At 53.9% G+C, this 16,270-nt stretch overlaps 1 protein-coding gene across 3 annotated transcripts; it reads left to right on the top strand.

Annotated features, from left to right (window-relative positions):
• Positions 1–571: 571 nt before the first annotated feature.
• Positions 572–15,744, top strand: FLYWCH2 (FLYWCH family member 2). Of its 3 annotated transcripts, none has more exons than XM_033236061.1 (4): positions 572–1,133; positions 11,654–11,749; positions 12,470–12,889; positions 15,418–15,744. In XM_033236061.1, exons 3-4 carry the CDS (start codon positions 12,568–12,570, stop codon positions 15,516–15,518), a joined length of 423 nt encoding a protein of 140 aa, XP_033091952.1. In that variant the 5' UTR covers positions 572–1,133; positions 11,654–11,749; positions 12,470–12,567; the 3' UTR covers positions 15,519–15,744. The 3 variants fall into 3 exon arrangements, with proteins under 3 accessions (XP_033091952.1, XP_033091953.1, XP_033091954.1); XM_033236062.1 differs by lacking the exon at positions 572–1,133 and adding an exon at positions 11,059–11,083; XM_033236063.1 differs by lacking the exon at positions 572–1,133 and adding an exon at positions 11,125–11,147.
• The last annotated feature ends 526 nt before the right edge of the window (positions 15,745–16,270 follow it).

Genomic DNA, 16,270 nt, shown 5'->3' with positions numbered 1-16,270 from the left:
CCGGGAGAGGCAGGGCAGAGGACGGGCGTGCAGCGCCGCTGGCACTCGAACGTGAGAAGGCGGAAGGTGCGGGAGGCCCCAGAGGACCTCGACCAGGACCCTGGAGCCCTGGCGCGGTGGCACATTCAGCGGCCGCTTTAGAGCGAGGGGGGCGGGGGACGGGGCGAGGAGCCAGGCTTGAGGGGGGCAAGGGGGCGGGCGGAGTGGGGGCGACCCTGCGGGCCTGGGAGAGCCGTAGTGAGCCTAGGGGGCCGTGCCGGGGCCGCTCTGGCCGCTGCAGCCAAGTGTCCCAGGAAAGCAGCGCCCAGGGCCCCGCATCTCCCTGTGCCCGAAGCCAGCCCAGTCCCACCGCACTGGGTGGCTGGAAGATGGCGAGTGTCCCGAGCACCCCTTGGGCCGGGTGAATGTGGTTGGGCATGGAGAGGGCGGGGTCCGTGGGCACGGGTGGGCCCAATGGGCCAGGGATGAACCAATAACGAGAAAGGATGAATGGACAGGGGCTGAACTACAGAGCGAGGGCGGGACTAATGGGTGAGGGCTAGACCAATGGGCAGGGGCTAAACTAATAGAGGAAGGCAGGACCAATGGAGCGGAGGAGGCTGCTGCGTCGTCAAGGATGCAGAGATGAAAGCAAGGCAGTGGCTTCCATGAGCCTAAAGACCTTCCCTCCTCATGCTCGGTATCGCGACGGGGGAGAGCAAAACCTTTTTAAAAAAGCTCCAGTTTCCCTCGCAGGGAGCCGGAGTCAAATACGTGAGGAAGCCCGGGGGTCGCAGTGAAGCCCACCCACTGGTGCTAGGAGAACCCCGCCCGGGACCCGGATCCAGGCCGCAGGTCCCCCGAGGCTCCGCCCCTGACGATGACACCCATTCCTGGGTCTCCCCGTCCCCTTACTGAATTTTGGCCCCGCCTCCTCCCTCCGATTGGCTGGACGTCCAGCTCTACACCTCACGGGCAAGACCCGGAGGAGCGGCCCCCGCTAGAAGACGAGGCCGCTGTGACCTTGCTGCGCATGCGCCTTCAGTGACCCCGGCTTAAGGTGACGGCGCGAGCTGAGGCGGGGACCCTTGGCGCGGAGGCTGAGGGACCCGCCGCGGCGCTGTCGCCGGAGAGGGAGGGCACCGCTGCCGTCGGTGAGGACGGGCCCCGGCGGGCGGGGAGGGTCGCGCGTCCTCGGCGTGGACGCGTCCCCGGCCTGGCTCTCCCGGGGGTCCCCAGGGCTGCGGGTGCTGAGGAGGGGTCCGCGTCCCGGCGCTCAGGCCGCCTCCTGTGGGGTCTCCCGCGATTCCCTCCTTGCCTCTCGCCCTTCCTCCCCCACCCTCCCGTCCCCTGGCCAGAGCCTCAACACCCCCACATGAAGGAGCTCCGCACTCGCCCGCCGGCCCCTGGCGGTGTCCGCGGCGCCCAGCGCTGCCTTCCTGGCGCCCCCCAACCCCGCCGGCCCCGTCCCCCGCTTGCAGCTCTGGAGGTCCCTGCAGGGACGGCAGCTACTTGGAGGCGTGAGATACTGGGGCGGGGGAGATACTTGGGACCTCAGGGTGTGGGTATTCTTGGGAGAGGAGAGAGCCGGGAAGCTGGGACCATTTGGGCGCAGCACAGCCCGCGTTTGATGCCGATTGCATCGGGTAAAGGAGGAGTAAAAGAAAGATTCTGAGCCCTGGTGATTAGGGGAAGGAGCTGCCACGACTGAAATTCCCATCGTCGGGAAGGTCTGCACTGCACACCATAGACTAGCAGTTCTTGGCCTTCTTGGGGCGGGGGTCATAGCTGGTTTTTAAAATCCCCCGGTAAAGATGTGTACTGCACACCTTAGTGTCCCGTCATCCTGTCAGGGGGTCAATCACAGCCCCCCACCGTGGACTGCGTGGAGCAGTGATTATTGGGGAGCGGCTGTCCATATCGCCTGGGAACTTTTGCAATGACTTCACCCTTGCCTATCAGCCATTAACATCCCCTGATAAATTCACCATGTTTCCGTTACGCGGATGAAACCTGCCGGGAGGGCAAGGGATTTGTCCTCTGGCTGAGGATGCCGGTGGTAGTGAACGTTGATGTTTCTCTCCCTTTCGTATGAAGATGATTCTGTGGGTCCACAATGAGGCACCAGGCAGGGGTCCTGTCTTCCAGAACCTCATCAGTAAGGGACTGAAACTTGTATTAGTTTCCTGTTGCTGTCCTAATAAATATGGTGGCTTAAAGCAACACAGGTCGGGTGTGGTGCCTCACGCCTGTAATCCCAGCACTTTGGGAGGCCGAGGCGGGCAGATCGCAAGGTCAGGAGATGTAGACCATTCTGACTAACACGGTGAAACCCCGTCCCTACTAAAAAAAAATACAACGCCAGGCGCGGTGGCTCAAGCCTGTAATCCCAGCACTTTGGGAGGCCAAGGCGGGTGGATCACGAGGTCAGGAGTTCGAGACCAGCCTGCCCAACATAGTGAAACCCCATCGCTCTAAAAATACAAAAATTGCCGGGCGTGGTGGCGGGCGCCTGTAATCCCAGCTACTCCGGAGGCTGAGGCAGAATAATCACTTGAATCCGGGAGGCAGAGTTTGCACCACTGCAATCCAGCCTGGGCGGCAGAGAGACTCCATCTCAAAACAAACAAACAAACAAAAAATTAGCCATGGCCGGGCGCGGTGGCTCACGCCTGTAATCCCAACACTTTGGGAGGCTGAGGAGGGCGGATCACCTGAAGTTGGCAGTTCGAGACCAGCCTGACCAACATGGAAAAACCCTGTCTCTGCAAAAAATACAAAATTAGCCAGGCATGGTGGCGCATGCCTGTAATCCCAGCTACTCAGGAGGCTGAGGCGGGAGAATGGCTTGAACCCCAGAGGCAGAGGTTGCAGTGACCCAAGGTTGCACCATTGCACTCCAGCCTGGGCAACAAGAGCGAAACTCCGTCTCAAAAAAAAAAAAAAAAAAGAAGCCGGGCGCGGTAGCTCAAGCCTGTAATCCCAGCACTTTGGGAGGCCGAGACGGGCGGATCACGAGGACAGGAGATCGAGACCATCCTGGCTAACACGGTGAAACCCCGTCTGTACTAAAAACTACAAAAAACTAGCCGGGCGAGGTGGCGGCGCCTGTAGTCCCAGCTACCCGGGAGGCTGAGGCAGGAGAATGGCGTGAACCCGGGAGGCGGAGCTTGCAGTGAGCTGAGATCCGGCCACAGCACTCCAGCCTGGGTGACAGAGCGAGACTCCCTCTCAAAAAAAAAAAAAAGAAAAGAAAAGAAAAAAGAACTCCGGGTAATTCTTAGGGATTGTGACGTTGTAGAACTGCTGTTTATATGTTAATAGACTCAGTTTACTTTTTTTCTGAATGTTTAAAAACTTTATTGAGATAATTCACATACTGTGCAATTTACCCATTTAAAGTATACAGTTTGGCCGGGTGCGGTGGCTCACGCCTGTAATCCCAGCACTTTGGGAGGCCGAGGCTGGCGGATCACGAGGTCAGGAGATCAAGACCATCCTGGCTAACACGGTCAAACCCCGTCTCTACTAAAAATACAAAAAATTAGCTGGGCGTGGTAGCAGGCGCCTGTAGTCCCAGCTACTCAGGAGGCTGAGTTAGGAGAATGGCGTGAACCCGGGAGGCAGAGCTTGCAGTGAGCTGAAATCCGGGCACTGCACTCCAACTTGGGCGACAGAGCGAGACTCTGTCTCAAAAAAAAAAAAAAAGTATACAGTTTGGTGGCTTTAGTGTGATCACAAAGTTGTGCACCCTCATGAAAATTCCTTTTAGGACATTTTCATCACCCCAGAAAGCACACCCCACCAGCAGTCACTCCTCATTCTCCCCTTGCCCACTCCAACCCCGAGATAACCACAAATCTACTTTCTCTGTCCACAGATTTTCCTACTCTGTAGATTCTTTAGACTCTAAGTAATTTCATGTAAATGGAATCATATAATACGTGGTCTTTTGGGTCTGGCTTCTTTTACCCAGCATAATTTCTTCAAGGTTCATTCATGTTGTAGCATAGATTTTTTTTTTTTTTTTGAAACGGAGTCTCGCTCTGTCGCCCAGGCTGGAGTGCAGTGGCCGGATCTCAGCTCACTGCAAGCTCCGCCTCCCGGGTTCACGCCATTCTGTCTCAGCCTCCCATAGTAGCTGGGACTACAGGCGCCCGCCACCACACCCGGCTAGTTTTTTTGTATTTTTTTAGTAGAGACGAGGATTCACCATGTTAGCCAGGATGGTCTCGATCTCCTGACCTTGTGATCCGCCCGTCTCGGCCTCCCAAAGTGCTGGGATTACAGGCTTGAGCCACCGCGCCCGGCCAATTCATGTTGTAGCATAGATTTTTTTTACTGCCAAATAATATTCCATTTTATACATGCACCACATTGTACTTATTCATTCATCCATTGATTGACATTTGGGCTGTTTCCACGTTTTGGCTTTCATGAATAATGCAACTATGAACATTCATGTACACATTTTTGTGTGGGCATGTGTTTTAATTTCTTCCCGGCATATACCTAGTAGTGGAATTGCTGGGTAATAGGGTAACCCTACATGTAACCTTTTGAGGAACTGCCAGGCTGGTGTCCAAAAATGGTTGCACCATTTTACATTCCCCTCAGTAGTGTATGAGGGTTCCAGTTTCTCCTCATCCTCACCAACTTGCTATTGTCTGTTTTTTGTGTATTTTATCATGTCCATCCTAGTGGTGTGAAGTGGTATCTCACTGTGGTTTTGATTTGCATTTCCCTGTGACTAATGATGTTGAGCATCTTCTCATATATTAGCTGTTTATATATCTTCTTTAGAGAAAGGCCTATTTGGAGCCTTTGCCCATTTTTATTATTATTATTTTTATTTTTGAGACGGAGTGTCACTTTGTTGCCCAGGTTGCAGTGCAGTACAGTGCAGTGGCACGATCTCGGCTCACTGAAACCGCCGCCTCCCGGGTTCAAGCAATTCTCGTGCCACGCAGCCTCCTGAGTAGCTGGGATTACAGGCATGTGCCACCATGCCAAGCTAATTTTTGTATTTTTAGTAGAAACAGGGTTTCACTATGTTGTCTAGGCTGATCTCGAACTCCTGACCTCAGGTGATCCTCCTGCCTCAGCCTCCCTAAGTGCTGGGATTACAGGTATGAGCCACTGTGCCCTGCCCCTTTGCCCTTTTTTTTTTTTTTTTTTTTTGAGGCGGATTTCGCTCTTGTTGTCCAGGCTGGAGTGCAATGGCGCAATCTCAGCTTACTGCAACCTCCGTCTCCCAGGTTCAAGTAGTTCTCCCCTCTCACCTCTTGAATAGCTGGGATTACAGGCATGTGCCACCATGCCTGGCTAATTTTGTATTTTTAGTAGAGACAGGGTTTCTCCATCTTGGTCAGGCTGGTCTGGAATCCCAACCTCAGGTGATCCGCCCGCCTCAGCCTCTCAAAGTTCTGGGATTACACGTGTGAGCCACCATGCCTGGCCGTCCATTTTTAAGTTGTTTGTTTGTTTGTTTGCTTGTTTATTACTGAGTTGTAAGAGTTCTTTATAAATTCCAGATACAAGTCCCTTATCATATATATGATTTGCAAACATTTTTTTTCCATTCTATGGGTTAACTCTTAACTTTCAAAAGTTTTTTTTTTTTTTTGAGACGGAGTCTCGCTTTGTCGCCCAGGCTGGAGTGCAGTGGCACGATCTCGGCTCACTGCAAGCTCCGCCTCCCGGGTTCACACCATTCTCCTGCCTCAGCCTCCCGAGTAGCTGGGACTACAGGTGCCTGCCACCGTGCCCGGCTAATTTTTTGTGTTTTTAGTAGAGATGGGATTTCACCGTGTTAGCCAAGATGGTCTCGATCTCCTGACCTCATGATCCACCCACCTCGGCCTCCCAAAGTGCTGGGATTATAGGCGTGAGCCACTGCGCCCGGCCAACTTTCAAAATTTTATGGCTAAAACACAAAACTCTTAAACTTTGTTGAAGTCCAGTTTATTTCTTCATTGGTTGTGCCTTTCATTATATTGAAGAGAGGTTTACCTAATCCAAGGTTATGAGAATTTAGTTTTTCTTTTAAAGAAGAGTTTTATTACTGTAGCTCTTATAATAAACTATAATTTTTTGTTTTTTGTTTTTTCATTGCTGTTTTGAGACAGGTTTCACTGTGTTACCCAACCTTGAGTGCCGTGGTGCAATCTCAGCTCACTGCAACCTTACGATGGTTTTTCTGTGATAAGATAGTTAATATGTTGGGTCGTATTAATGCAGCTAGCTACTTACCTTTAAAAAAAACTTTTCATTTTGGAATTATTTTAACTTTATAGATAAGTCTCAGAGGCAGTACAGAGTTCCCATAGATCCTCCCCATCCCCAGCTTCCCCTCATGTTAACATCTCATGTAATAAAATATTGTTGGTACAAAACTACAGAGCAGGGCACAGTGGCTCACACCTGTAATACAGAATTTTGGGAGGCCAAAGTGGGCAGATCACTTGAAGTCAGGAGTTCAAAACCAGTCTGTCCAACATAGTGAAACCCTGTCCCTACTAAAAATACAAAAATTAGCCGGTCGTGGTGGTGCGTACCTATAATCCCAGCTACTCGGGAAGTTGAGGAGGGAGGATCACTTTGAACCCAGGCGTGTGAGGCTACAGTGAGCCATGGTTGTACCACTGCACTCCAAGCAATACACTAAGACCCTGTCTCTCAAAAAAAGAAAAAAGAAAACTAACCTATAGACTTTATTTGGATTTCATCAGTGTTTTCATTGATGCCCTTTTTTTGTTTGGGGGTCTAATCTGGGATCTGATCCCACATTCATTTTTGTGTGTGCTTGTGTGTTTTTGTTTTTTTTGAGGTGGAGTCTTGCTCTGTTGCCCAGGCTGGAGTGCAGTGGTGAGATCTTGGCTCACTGCAACCTCTGCCTCCCAGGTTCAAAAGGTTCTCCTGTGTCTGCCTCCTAAGTAGCTGGGATTACTAGGTGTGCAGCACCACGCCTGACTAATTTTTTTTTTTTTTTTTTTTTTGAGACGGTGTTTTGCTCTGTTGCCCAGGCTGTAGTGCAGTGGCACAATCTCGGCTCACTGCAACCTCCGCCTTCCGATTTCAAGCGATTCTCCTGCCTCAGCCTTCTGAGTAGCTGGTATTACAGGCGCCTGCCACCACGCCTGGCTAATGTTTTTGTGTGTTTTTAGTAGAGACAAGGTTTCACCATGTTGGCCAGGTTGTCTTGAACTCCTGACCTTATGATCTGCCCGCCTCAGCCTCCCAAAGTGCTGGGATTACAGGCGTGAGCCACCGCTCCCAGTCACACCTGACTAATTTTTATATTTTTAGTGGAGACAGAGTTTCGCCATGTTAGCTAGGCTGATCTTGAACTCTTGACCTCAAGTAATCCACCCACCTCCACCCCCCAGAGTTCTGGAATTACAAAACGTGAGCCACCTCGCCCAGCCCAGATTGTCATCTTTGGAAATGAGGCACTAAACCCAGCCGACAATCAAGGGAGGGGACTTCAACTCCACTTCCTAGAGGGGGAAGTGTCTGCACGTACCGTTTAGAACTTCTCTTAAGGGGCCGGGCGCGGTGGCTCAAGCCTGTAATCCCAGCACTTTGGGAGGCCGAGACAGGCAGATCACAAGGTCAGGAGATTGAGACCATCCTGGCTAACATGGTGAAACCCCGTCTCTACTAAAAAAAAAATACAAAAAACTAGCCGGGCGAGGTGGCGGGCGCCTGTAGTCCCAGCTACTTGAGAGGCTGAGGCAGGAGAATGGCGTGAACCCAGGAGGCGGAGCTTGCAGTGAGCTGAGGTCCGGCCACTGCACTCCATCCTTGGGCGACAGAGCGAGACTCTGTCTCAAAAAAAAAAAAAAAAAGCCTCTTAAGGAAGATTTGTCCGTTCTTCAACAGTTATTTATATCAGCTTGGACTCATGGATATTTATTTTATTATCTGGGTTATAATCCCAACCACTGGCTTCCAAGGCAGGGCCTCAGCTCTGAGGATCAGTTTTCTTTGTAATTGGCATTTCTGACTTCAGGCATCTGCTGCCCAAGGCCATTGGCTCTGGACCAGGCCTCCATCTCCCCAGGGACAGAGTAGAGTGATAGGGACACTGGGAAGGGAGATTGTTGGGTGGCAGTAATAGAGGTCAGGGTTGACATAATTTTTCCTGACTCAGGTCCCAGGTCAAGGACCAATGACGTGGCTCTGGACAGGTCACTTCTGTGCTAGGTGCAGGCAGGAGGACCAGAGTGGCAGGGTTTTCTCTCTCTCTTTTATTTTATTTAATTAATTAATTTTTTTTTATAGTGACGAGGTCCCGCTATGTGGCCAGGCTGGTCTCGAACTCCTGGGCTTAAGTGATCCTCCCGCCTTGCTCATGCTTCTGACCGGCCAGCTACAATCTCAGGTTGCTATGACCCCTTCCTTGGGTTAAATCATTTGCTAGAGTGGCTCGAAGAACTCAAGGAAACAGTGCCAGGCACGGTGGCTCATGCCTGTAATCCCAGCACTTTGGGAGGCTGAGGCGGGTGGATCACTTGAGGTTGGGAGTTTGAGACCAGCCTGGCCAACATGGTAAAAATCCAACTCAACTAAAAATACAAAAGTTAGCTTGGTGTAGTGGCTGACGCTTGTAATCCCAGCTACTCGGGAGGCTGAGGCAGGAGAATTGCTTGAACCTGGGAAGTGGAGGTTGCAGCAAGCTGAGATTGCTCCATTGCACTCCAGCCTGGGTGACAAGAACGAGACTCCATCTCAAAAAAACAAACTATTTTTTTTTTTTTTTTTTTTGAGACGGAATCTCGCTCTGTCGCCCAGGCTGGAGTGCAGTGGCCAGATCTCAGCTCACTGCAAGCTCTGCCTCCCGGGTTTACGCCATTCTCCTGCCTCAGCCTCCCAAGTAGCTGGGACTACAGGCACCCGCCACATCGCCCGGCTAGTGTTTTTTTTTCTTTTTTGTATTTTTTAGTAGAGACGGGGTTTCACTGTGTTAGCCAGGATGGTCTCGATCTCCTGACCTTGTGATCCGCCCGTCTCGGCCTCCCAAAGTGCTGGGATTACAGGCTTGAGCCACCGCGCCCGGCCCAAAAAACAAACTATTTACAGGCCAGGTGTGGTAGCTCACGCCTGTAATCTCAGCACTTTGGGAGGCCGAGGCAGGTGGATCACCTGAGGTCAGGAGTTCGAGACCAGCTTGGCCAACATGGTGAAACCCCATCTCTACTAAAAATACAAAAAATTAGCTGGGCATGGTGGTGTGCACCAGTAATCCCAGCTACTTGGGAGACTTAGACAGGAGAATGTCTTGAACCCAGGAGGCAGAAGTTGCAGTGAGCCAAGATCACAACACTGCACTCCAGCCTGGGAGACAGAACAAGACTCCATCTCAAAAAAAAAAAAAAAAAAACTTATTTACATTTACCATTTTATTATAAAGTATAAAGGACACAGATGAAAATATAAATGCAGCCAGGCACGGAGGCTGAGGCGGGTGGATCACGAGTTCAAGAGATCAAGACCATCCTGGCCAACATGGTGAAACCCCGTCTCTACTAAAAATATAAAAATTAGGTGGGTGTGGTGGCGCACACCTGTAATCCCAGCTACGTGGGAGGCTGTGGCAGGAGGATCACTTGAACCCAGGAGATGGAGGTTGCAGTGAGCCGAGATTGCGCCACTGCACTCCAGCCTGGCGACAGAGCGAGATTCTGTCTCATAAAATAAAATAACTAAAATACATATATATTTAAATATATATTATATATGTCATATATACATATATATTATGTATATAAATGCAGCAGCATGTGTGGGAGGGGCTCAGTTTCCATTCCCATCCCACTCCCAACTCCCACACACCCCTCCAAGGACTCCATGTGTTCCTGGAAGCTCTGGGAACCCTCTCCTTTTGGGTTTTTATGGAGGCTTCATTACATAGGCATGATTGATTGAACCATAGGCCATTGGTGAACAACTTAACCTTCAGGCTCTCTTCCCTTCCTGGAGGTTGGAAGTGGGACTGACAGTCCCAACCCTCTAACCCTGCCTTGGTCTTTTGGGTGACCAGCCCCACTGAAGCAGCCCGGGGGCTACCAGCCATCAGTCAGTACCTAAGCATACAAAAAGACATCATTTTGCAGATTCCAGGAATTTTAATAAATTATATACTAGGAGAGAGGGTCAAAGAGCAAATATATATTTCACAATATGAAAGAACACAATTTACGTATTTCAGGATTCCTTTCTTGTTACAGCTTAATGAGATTTTTTTATTTTCCTGACTTTTCTCTTTGGATAATTAGTAGTTTAGGTCTGTCTTGTTCCTTTACTATGGGATTTGAATTTGAGATGGGGCATTACAGGCGTGAACCGCCGCACCCGGCCTCTTTGGGGCCCTTTTCTGCAGCTTAGAGTTGGCCTGGCTGCAGGGCTGGGCCTATGGAATGGCAAGGAGGTGCCTCAGATGCCAAATATTAGGTTGGTGAAAATTAATTGCGGTTTTGTCATTGAAAGCAATGGCAAAAGCTCAATTACTTTTGCACTAACCTAATATAAGGAGGCATGCAGTCTGGGGGTCAGAGTGAGTGTGGAGGTCTCGGGGAAGGGCCGCCGGCCTGGAGCAGGCTGCTAGGTCTGGGTCCCTGCCAGCCTTGCGGGGACGAACTGCTGTATCTTGCAGGAATTTACACGCTGGGTATGCAAGAGGCTGCATGTTTTTCGGACTCTAGGAGCGCTGCGGTCGCAGAGCCTAGACGGCGGGAGGCGCTAGAGGACCCGGGGTGGACTGGGACGTGGGGTCAGGGATCCTGGCATTTATTCCCGTCCGGACCTCCAGTTCATGCTGCGGAGCGTGGGAGGCCTGGGGAGATCGGCCGCCAGAGGGACGTGCGCCGGAGCCAATCAGCGTGTGAAGCAGGGCGCTATGTGGTTGGAGCCTCCGGTAACCTGTTTCCGCCCCGGAGTGGCTGGCCGGGTCATTGCCACCGCAGGTTCCCAGGGCTCCCCAGGTCTCTGGCATCCTCACATAGCCCTGTGAGTCAGATGAGCAGAGCCGGAAGGGCCGCACGGGAGGAACAGGGGTTGGCTTGTCCGGAGGCGGATGGATAACGCGACCCCGATCCCTGCGGTACTCTACAGTCATGTGACTTGCTGCCTGGCGCATTTCTTCGAGTGCGCACCCCCTCGAGAAGGTGCCCCTGGAGTGGGGGCTTCACATCTGCTTTTGTTTAGTGGTCAGAGGACTACAGAGGGGAGCTCTCAGGACAAGGCCCGCAACCCCCTCCTCCAGCCCTGCATCCTCAGGCCCCTCTCATGGACAGTAGGGTCCTAGAAAACGCCCGGGTGCTGGGCATGGACCCTTCAGACCAGACGCATTGGGAGGGGTCCAAGGAGACCATGAGAACCTCAAGCCCAGGTTGGGGGATTGGCCCCGAGGGAAAAGTGGGCATCCCTGGGCCTTGTCCTGCCTGGGTCCTTGACAGGGGGCTAGGTGGCTGCCCAGGCTGCAGTCTTGTGTCTAGGCTAAAACTGTAGGCTGGGAAAGCCCCCATCATCGGCCCACCACCCAATCGCCCCCCAAAAGACAGAAAGGCCACCCCACACTGGTGCTACAGCACCTCAGGACCGGGTCTCCAGGCCAACCAGAGCCCGGCGCTTGCCCCTACAAGGTTATAACCCATCCTTTCTGCTTCTCCAGGCCAGAAGCCAAGGAGCCCTCAGTGACTGTGGGATCCACGACATCACATCGCTGTCCCCACTGAGCCAGGGCAGCGCCAACAGCAGCTCAGACAAGGTTGGTGTGAGAACCAGCGGGTCGGGGAGACTGTAGGCCTCCAGACGGGGATGCAACTGGATCTGGTTGTCCCACCTTCCAGGGCCAGCTGCAGTGCTGTGGTCTGCAAAGTGCTGGCAGGTGCCTGGCCCATGCTCCCTGTGACAACACAAACTGAGCTCATGTCCCCAAAGTGCTTAGCTCCGATGCTTGGTGCCCAGGGACACCAGTGTCAGTTAACATGGATGAAGTACATCAGATGCTGTGTGTTCATGGGCTCTGTGTCCACTCTAGCTCTGCCACTCTGGCTGTGAGGATCACCCTGGCATGCCTCAGTGTCCTCAATTGTGACTGGGTCCATAAGCACAGCCTGCTGTCATAACAGGGGTGGGAGGGGGGACTGGAAACAGTCCACAGGGTGGAAACCTTTTGTGCTCAGCACGTGGGAGGCCCATCGGTAGTGGCTGAGCTCTTAGTCCGTTAGCACTCTGATGGCTCCTTGTGGAGAGTGTTTACTGCGCACATTTTCCAGATGGGGAAAGTGGGGTTAGATGGGGGTGACATACCCAAGGCTGCCAGGAGAGGAACTGGCAGAACAGAAGCCTAGTTCCATCAGGGCCCCCGCCAACCTTGGCTCCAGCGAGCAGTGAGGCAGCCCCATCTGCCCACCTCCCTCCCAGAGCCGCGTCTAGAACCCCCCAAGGGCTTCCTCCACTGACGGAAATTTGCATCCTTCCTTAGGACGGAACCGCTGGACTCCAGGTTGCTTGCCTGGGAGTAGGAGAAATCCACCTGCTAGGGGCTGAGCGTGGCCTGAGGGACAGGCCCTGGGTCCAGGGATGCCCCTGCCCGAGCCCAGCGAGCAGGAGGGCGAGAGTGTGAAGGCTGGCCAGGAGCCATCCCCCGAGCCAGGCACAGAAGTCGTCCCGGCAGCCCCCAGGAAGCCCAGAAAGTTCTCCAAACTGGTCCTGCTCACAGCTTCCAAAGACAGCACCAAGGTGGCGGGGGCCAAACGCAAGGGCGTGCACTGTGTCATGTCATTGGGGGTGCCTGGCCCCGCCACCCTTGCCAAGGCCCTCCTCCAGATCCATCCCGAGGCCCAGCGAGCCATTGAGGCAGCCCCTCAAGAGCCTGAGCAGAAACGCAGGAGGCAGGACCCAGGTGAGGCTCCACAGCCATGCTGGCTCCATCAGGCCCTTCTCCCTGTCGTGCAGGTCCTCGTTCCCTGACTTTGACCACGTGTGGGGAGCAGTGGCACAGGGGTTAGGGCACAGGCCTGGGCATCCCCCAACCTCCAACCCTGCCTCTGAGTGGTCTTGCCTCTCTGCGTCTGTTCCCCACTCTGGAATGTGCTGCCCACTGACTCCTTCACACGGGAGCATCTGAGGGTGTGGTGGGGCCCACAGGCAGCTGCTGGCAGCTTCAAGGTCTTGGCTTGCAGCTGCTCAGTGAGGGTCTCTAAGGCCAGAAGCTTGATGGGTCACCTTTCTGTATGTTCTAGAAAGCTCCTGTTGTCTCACTCACTGTTCAGTCACTTAGCAACATCCACTGAACAGCAGCTGTGTGCAGGCTGGGCTCTGGAGACTTGAGGCATGCAGGATGAGACCCCCCAGCAGACCAAGGCGGTGACCTCAGCCTGGCTCTCCGGGACTGCCCCTGCCCTTCCTACCTCCTCTGCCCAAGCAATCACCCCCCCGACAAGCCTCCAGGGAGAAAGAGCTTGGGGCTCACAGGTCCCGTGGGGGAGTGGGGCTGGGGGTGTGGCCCTAGCTGCTGCAGGCTGGCTGGAGGTGATGGGTCAGGTTCATTCCCTCTGCTTTACTGTGGGAGTGATGCGATGGATGGAGGCACTGAGTGTCTTCAGTCCCTGCTCCCACTCCCCAGGGCCCTTGGCTCTGCCCCTGTTGTGTACTAGACCTTTCTGTCATCTAGACTTGGATACAGCCAGGTGGGGCATGGTAGCAGAGATGGGATGAGAGCAGGGCTGCCCCTTTCCCTGCACCCAGCTCTCCCTGAGGTGGCCCAGGCCCTGCCCTGCTGTCCCCTGCCGGACACAGGTCCCCTCCTGGCCCCACAGCAGGTCCTCAGGTCCACAGGTCCTGCCTCTGGGCTCTACCAGGGCAGGCAGCGGTGGGGGCAGGGCCCTAGGCAGCAGAGGAAATGGGCTGGGTACACCTTTTGAGCTGGAAGTTCCAGAGAGATAGGGCAGGGGGCTGCCCAGTGGGTGGGAAGAAGATGAGTTGGGGTTTCTTCCCGACTAGGAGTGTGCTCTGCCATGCCCTGAGAAGAAGAAAAGTCGCAGGTGGCCTTGGCTTGTGACCTCTGAACAGGTGGCCCCTGGGGTCAGCCAGGATACTCAGACTGGCAGCCCATTGTAAGAAAAAGGGGTGCTCTTTTTTTTTTTTTTGAGATGGAGTTTCGCTGTGTCGCCCAGGCTGGAGTGCAGTGGCGCGATCTCGGCTCACTGCAAGCTCCGCCTCCCGGGTTCCCGCCATTCTCCCGCCTCAGCCTCCGAGTGGCTGGGACTACAGGCACCCGCTACCTCGCCCGGCTAGTTTTTTGTATTTTTAGTAGAGACGGGGTTTCACCGTGTTAGCCAGGAGGGTCTCGATCTCCTGACCTCGTTATCCACCCGCCTCGGCCTCCCAAAGTGCTGGGATTACAGGCTTGAGCCACCGCGCCCGGCCAAGGGGTGCTCTTAGGGTTCCTTCAGTTTGCTGGCAGTGCAGGGACCCTGCCTCACTAATGAAAATTGAGGGGTGAGTGGCCTGAGGTCACAGAGGGTCACAGCCCCATAGCCTCCCCGGGGCTGAGACCCCAGAATGCCTGAGATGGTGGTGTCCAAAGCCACAGGCTTGGAGCTCTCAGGGAACCTAATGGACCCCTCGGCCTCCATTCCTTTGCTGGAGTTTCAGTCCTGGTGTGGGCAGTACTACGGAACTCAGAGGGACCCCGTCCTCCCAGAGCTGGTGGGAGTGCCTGGCTCTCACTGCGAAGCCCCCACCATCCAGTCCTGGATGACACAGAGAGCCTCTGTGTGTCTCCCTGGCTTCTCCCGCCAACCTTGGGCAGAGGGTGCAGTCCCCACAGCCTGTGGGAGGCAGGGCTCAGAGGAGTGAAGTCACCACCCTGAGGCCACCAGGAGGTCCCTGCAGAGGGCAGAGGGGTTTGGAGTTTGGCTCAGGGTCTGTTAGCTCTGTGGAATGAGACCATCTCAAGGTCCTCTCAGCCCCTTTGAGACTCCTGCTTACTGCTGGGATCCATCTAGGCCCTTTGTGAGAATTGGAGCACAGCTATCTTCTCCAGATGAAAGGCAGAGCAGGGCTCCATCAGGCCCCAGGGGTCCCGCCGGCAGTCACCCTCAAGCATCGACCACCCCTACCTGCCAACTCCTCCGTCCTTCCATCCCCACCCCAGGTCCAGCAGAGGCAATGGCTGCGGTTCCCAGTGCTCAGCACAAACTTGGCCTCGCGTTTCCTGGAAATGATTTTAGCAGCTTTTGTGGCCCTGGGCTGGTGGCCTTGGGAGCAGTATCCCTGAGTGGCAGTCACTTCTCAGTCAGGCAGAGGCTTCTGGCCCTGAAACATCCACTGGTTGGGGTGAGAGTGAGGCCTGGTAGACCCCCAACACCCAAGCTCAGCCCTCCCTTCTCCATTGACACCAGCCTGATCCACCCTCTTCTCTTGCAGGCGCAGACAGAACAGTAGACAGTGGATTAGCAGCAGGGCCTCCTGAGGCTGCTGGGGAGAACTCCGCCCCCTGCCCTGTGGCACCTGGCAAGTCCCTGTAACCTTGACAACAGTGCATCCTCCCAGGCCACCAATCCAGCCATAGGCTCTTCTCTGTCCGCAGGGCTTCTGGGGCCCAATCGGTGAATCTTTGCTTTCAACATTGTGTAATTTCTTTCTTTCTTTTCTTTTTAGATCAAGTATAAGTTACTTTTGTAAGCAGAAAAGTACTTTCAAACAAGAATAAAAGAAGCTGTTTGCTAGACCCCATAATGGGCAGGTTTTAAACATTCCAGGCTTCTAGGTCCTTTGAGGCTCAGCTCTGATGCCACCACCCCTGGGTCTCCCCACCCCAGCCCTTACCGGGCCTTTCCAGAGTGCCCCTTAATCACTGCCCTCCCTGACCCAAGTCTCGCTTCCTCCATGAAGCCTCCCAGACTGACAGCTCCCAGGCACTAAGGGAGCTCAGCCTTGCTGAGAATGGTAGCTCCAGGATTCTGCTGAGGGAGAGGTAGGCCTGCAGCTCATGGGTGGGTTCAGGGAGGAAACTGACAAAAGCACATGCGGCCTGCCTGTCATGTTCTTTCCAGGGGGTTTGTGGGCTGAGGGAACCGGAGTTCCTGCCCTGGCCCCCTGGGTGCCACCCCTGCTGGAGGGGAGATGAAGGAAGCACAGCTACCCTACTTGAGCTCTCAAGTCAGCGAGCCTCCGAGAGGCTTCCCATGCAGTCCTCATTCTTTTAAAACTGCCTCTGGGCTCAAGGCAATGTTAGGGTTTTGTTTGTTTGTTTGTTTTGAGGTGGAATTTCACTCTT

The sequence above is a fragment of the Trachypithecus francoisi genome, unplaced genomic scaffold, assembly GCF_009764315.1.
Source record: "Trachypithecus francoisi isolate TF-2019V2 unplaced genomic scaffold, Tfra_2.0 Lachesis_group15, whole genome shotgun sequence".
NCBI classification, from domain to species: domain Eukaryota; kingdom Metazoa; phylum Chordata; class Mammalia; order Primates; family Cercopithecidae; genus Trachypithecus; species Trachypithecus francoisi.
The sequence above is the reverse complement of the archived record's forward strand: the minus strand, read 5'-3'. Positions and strand labels throughout refer to the sequence as shown.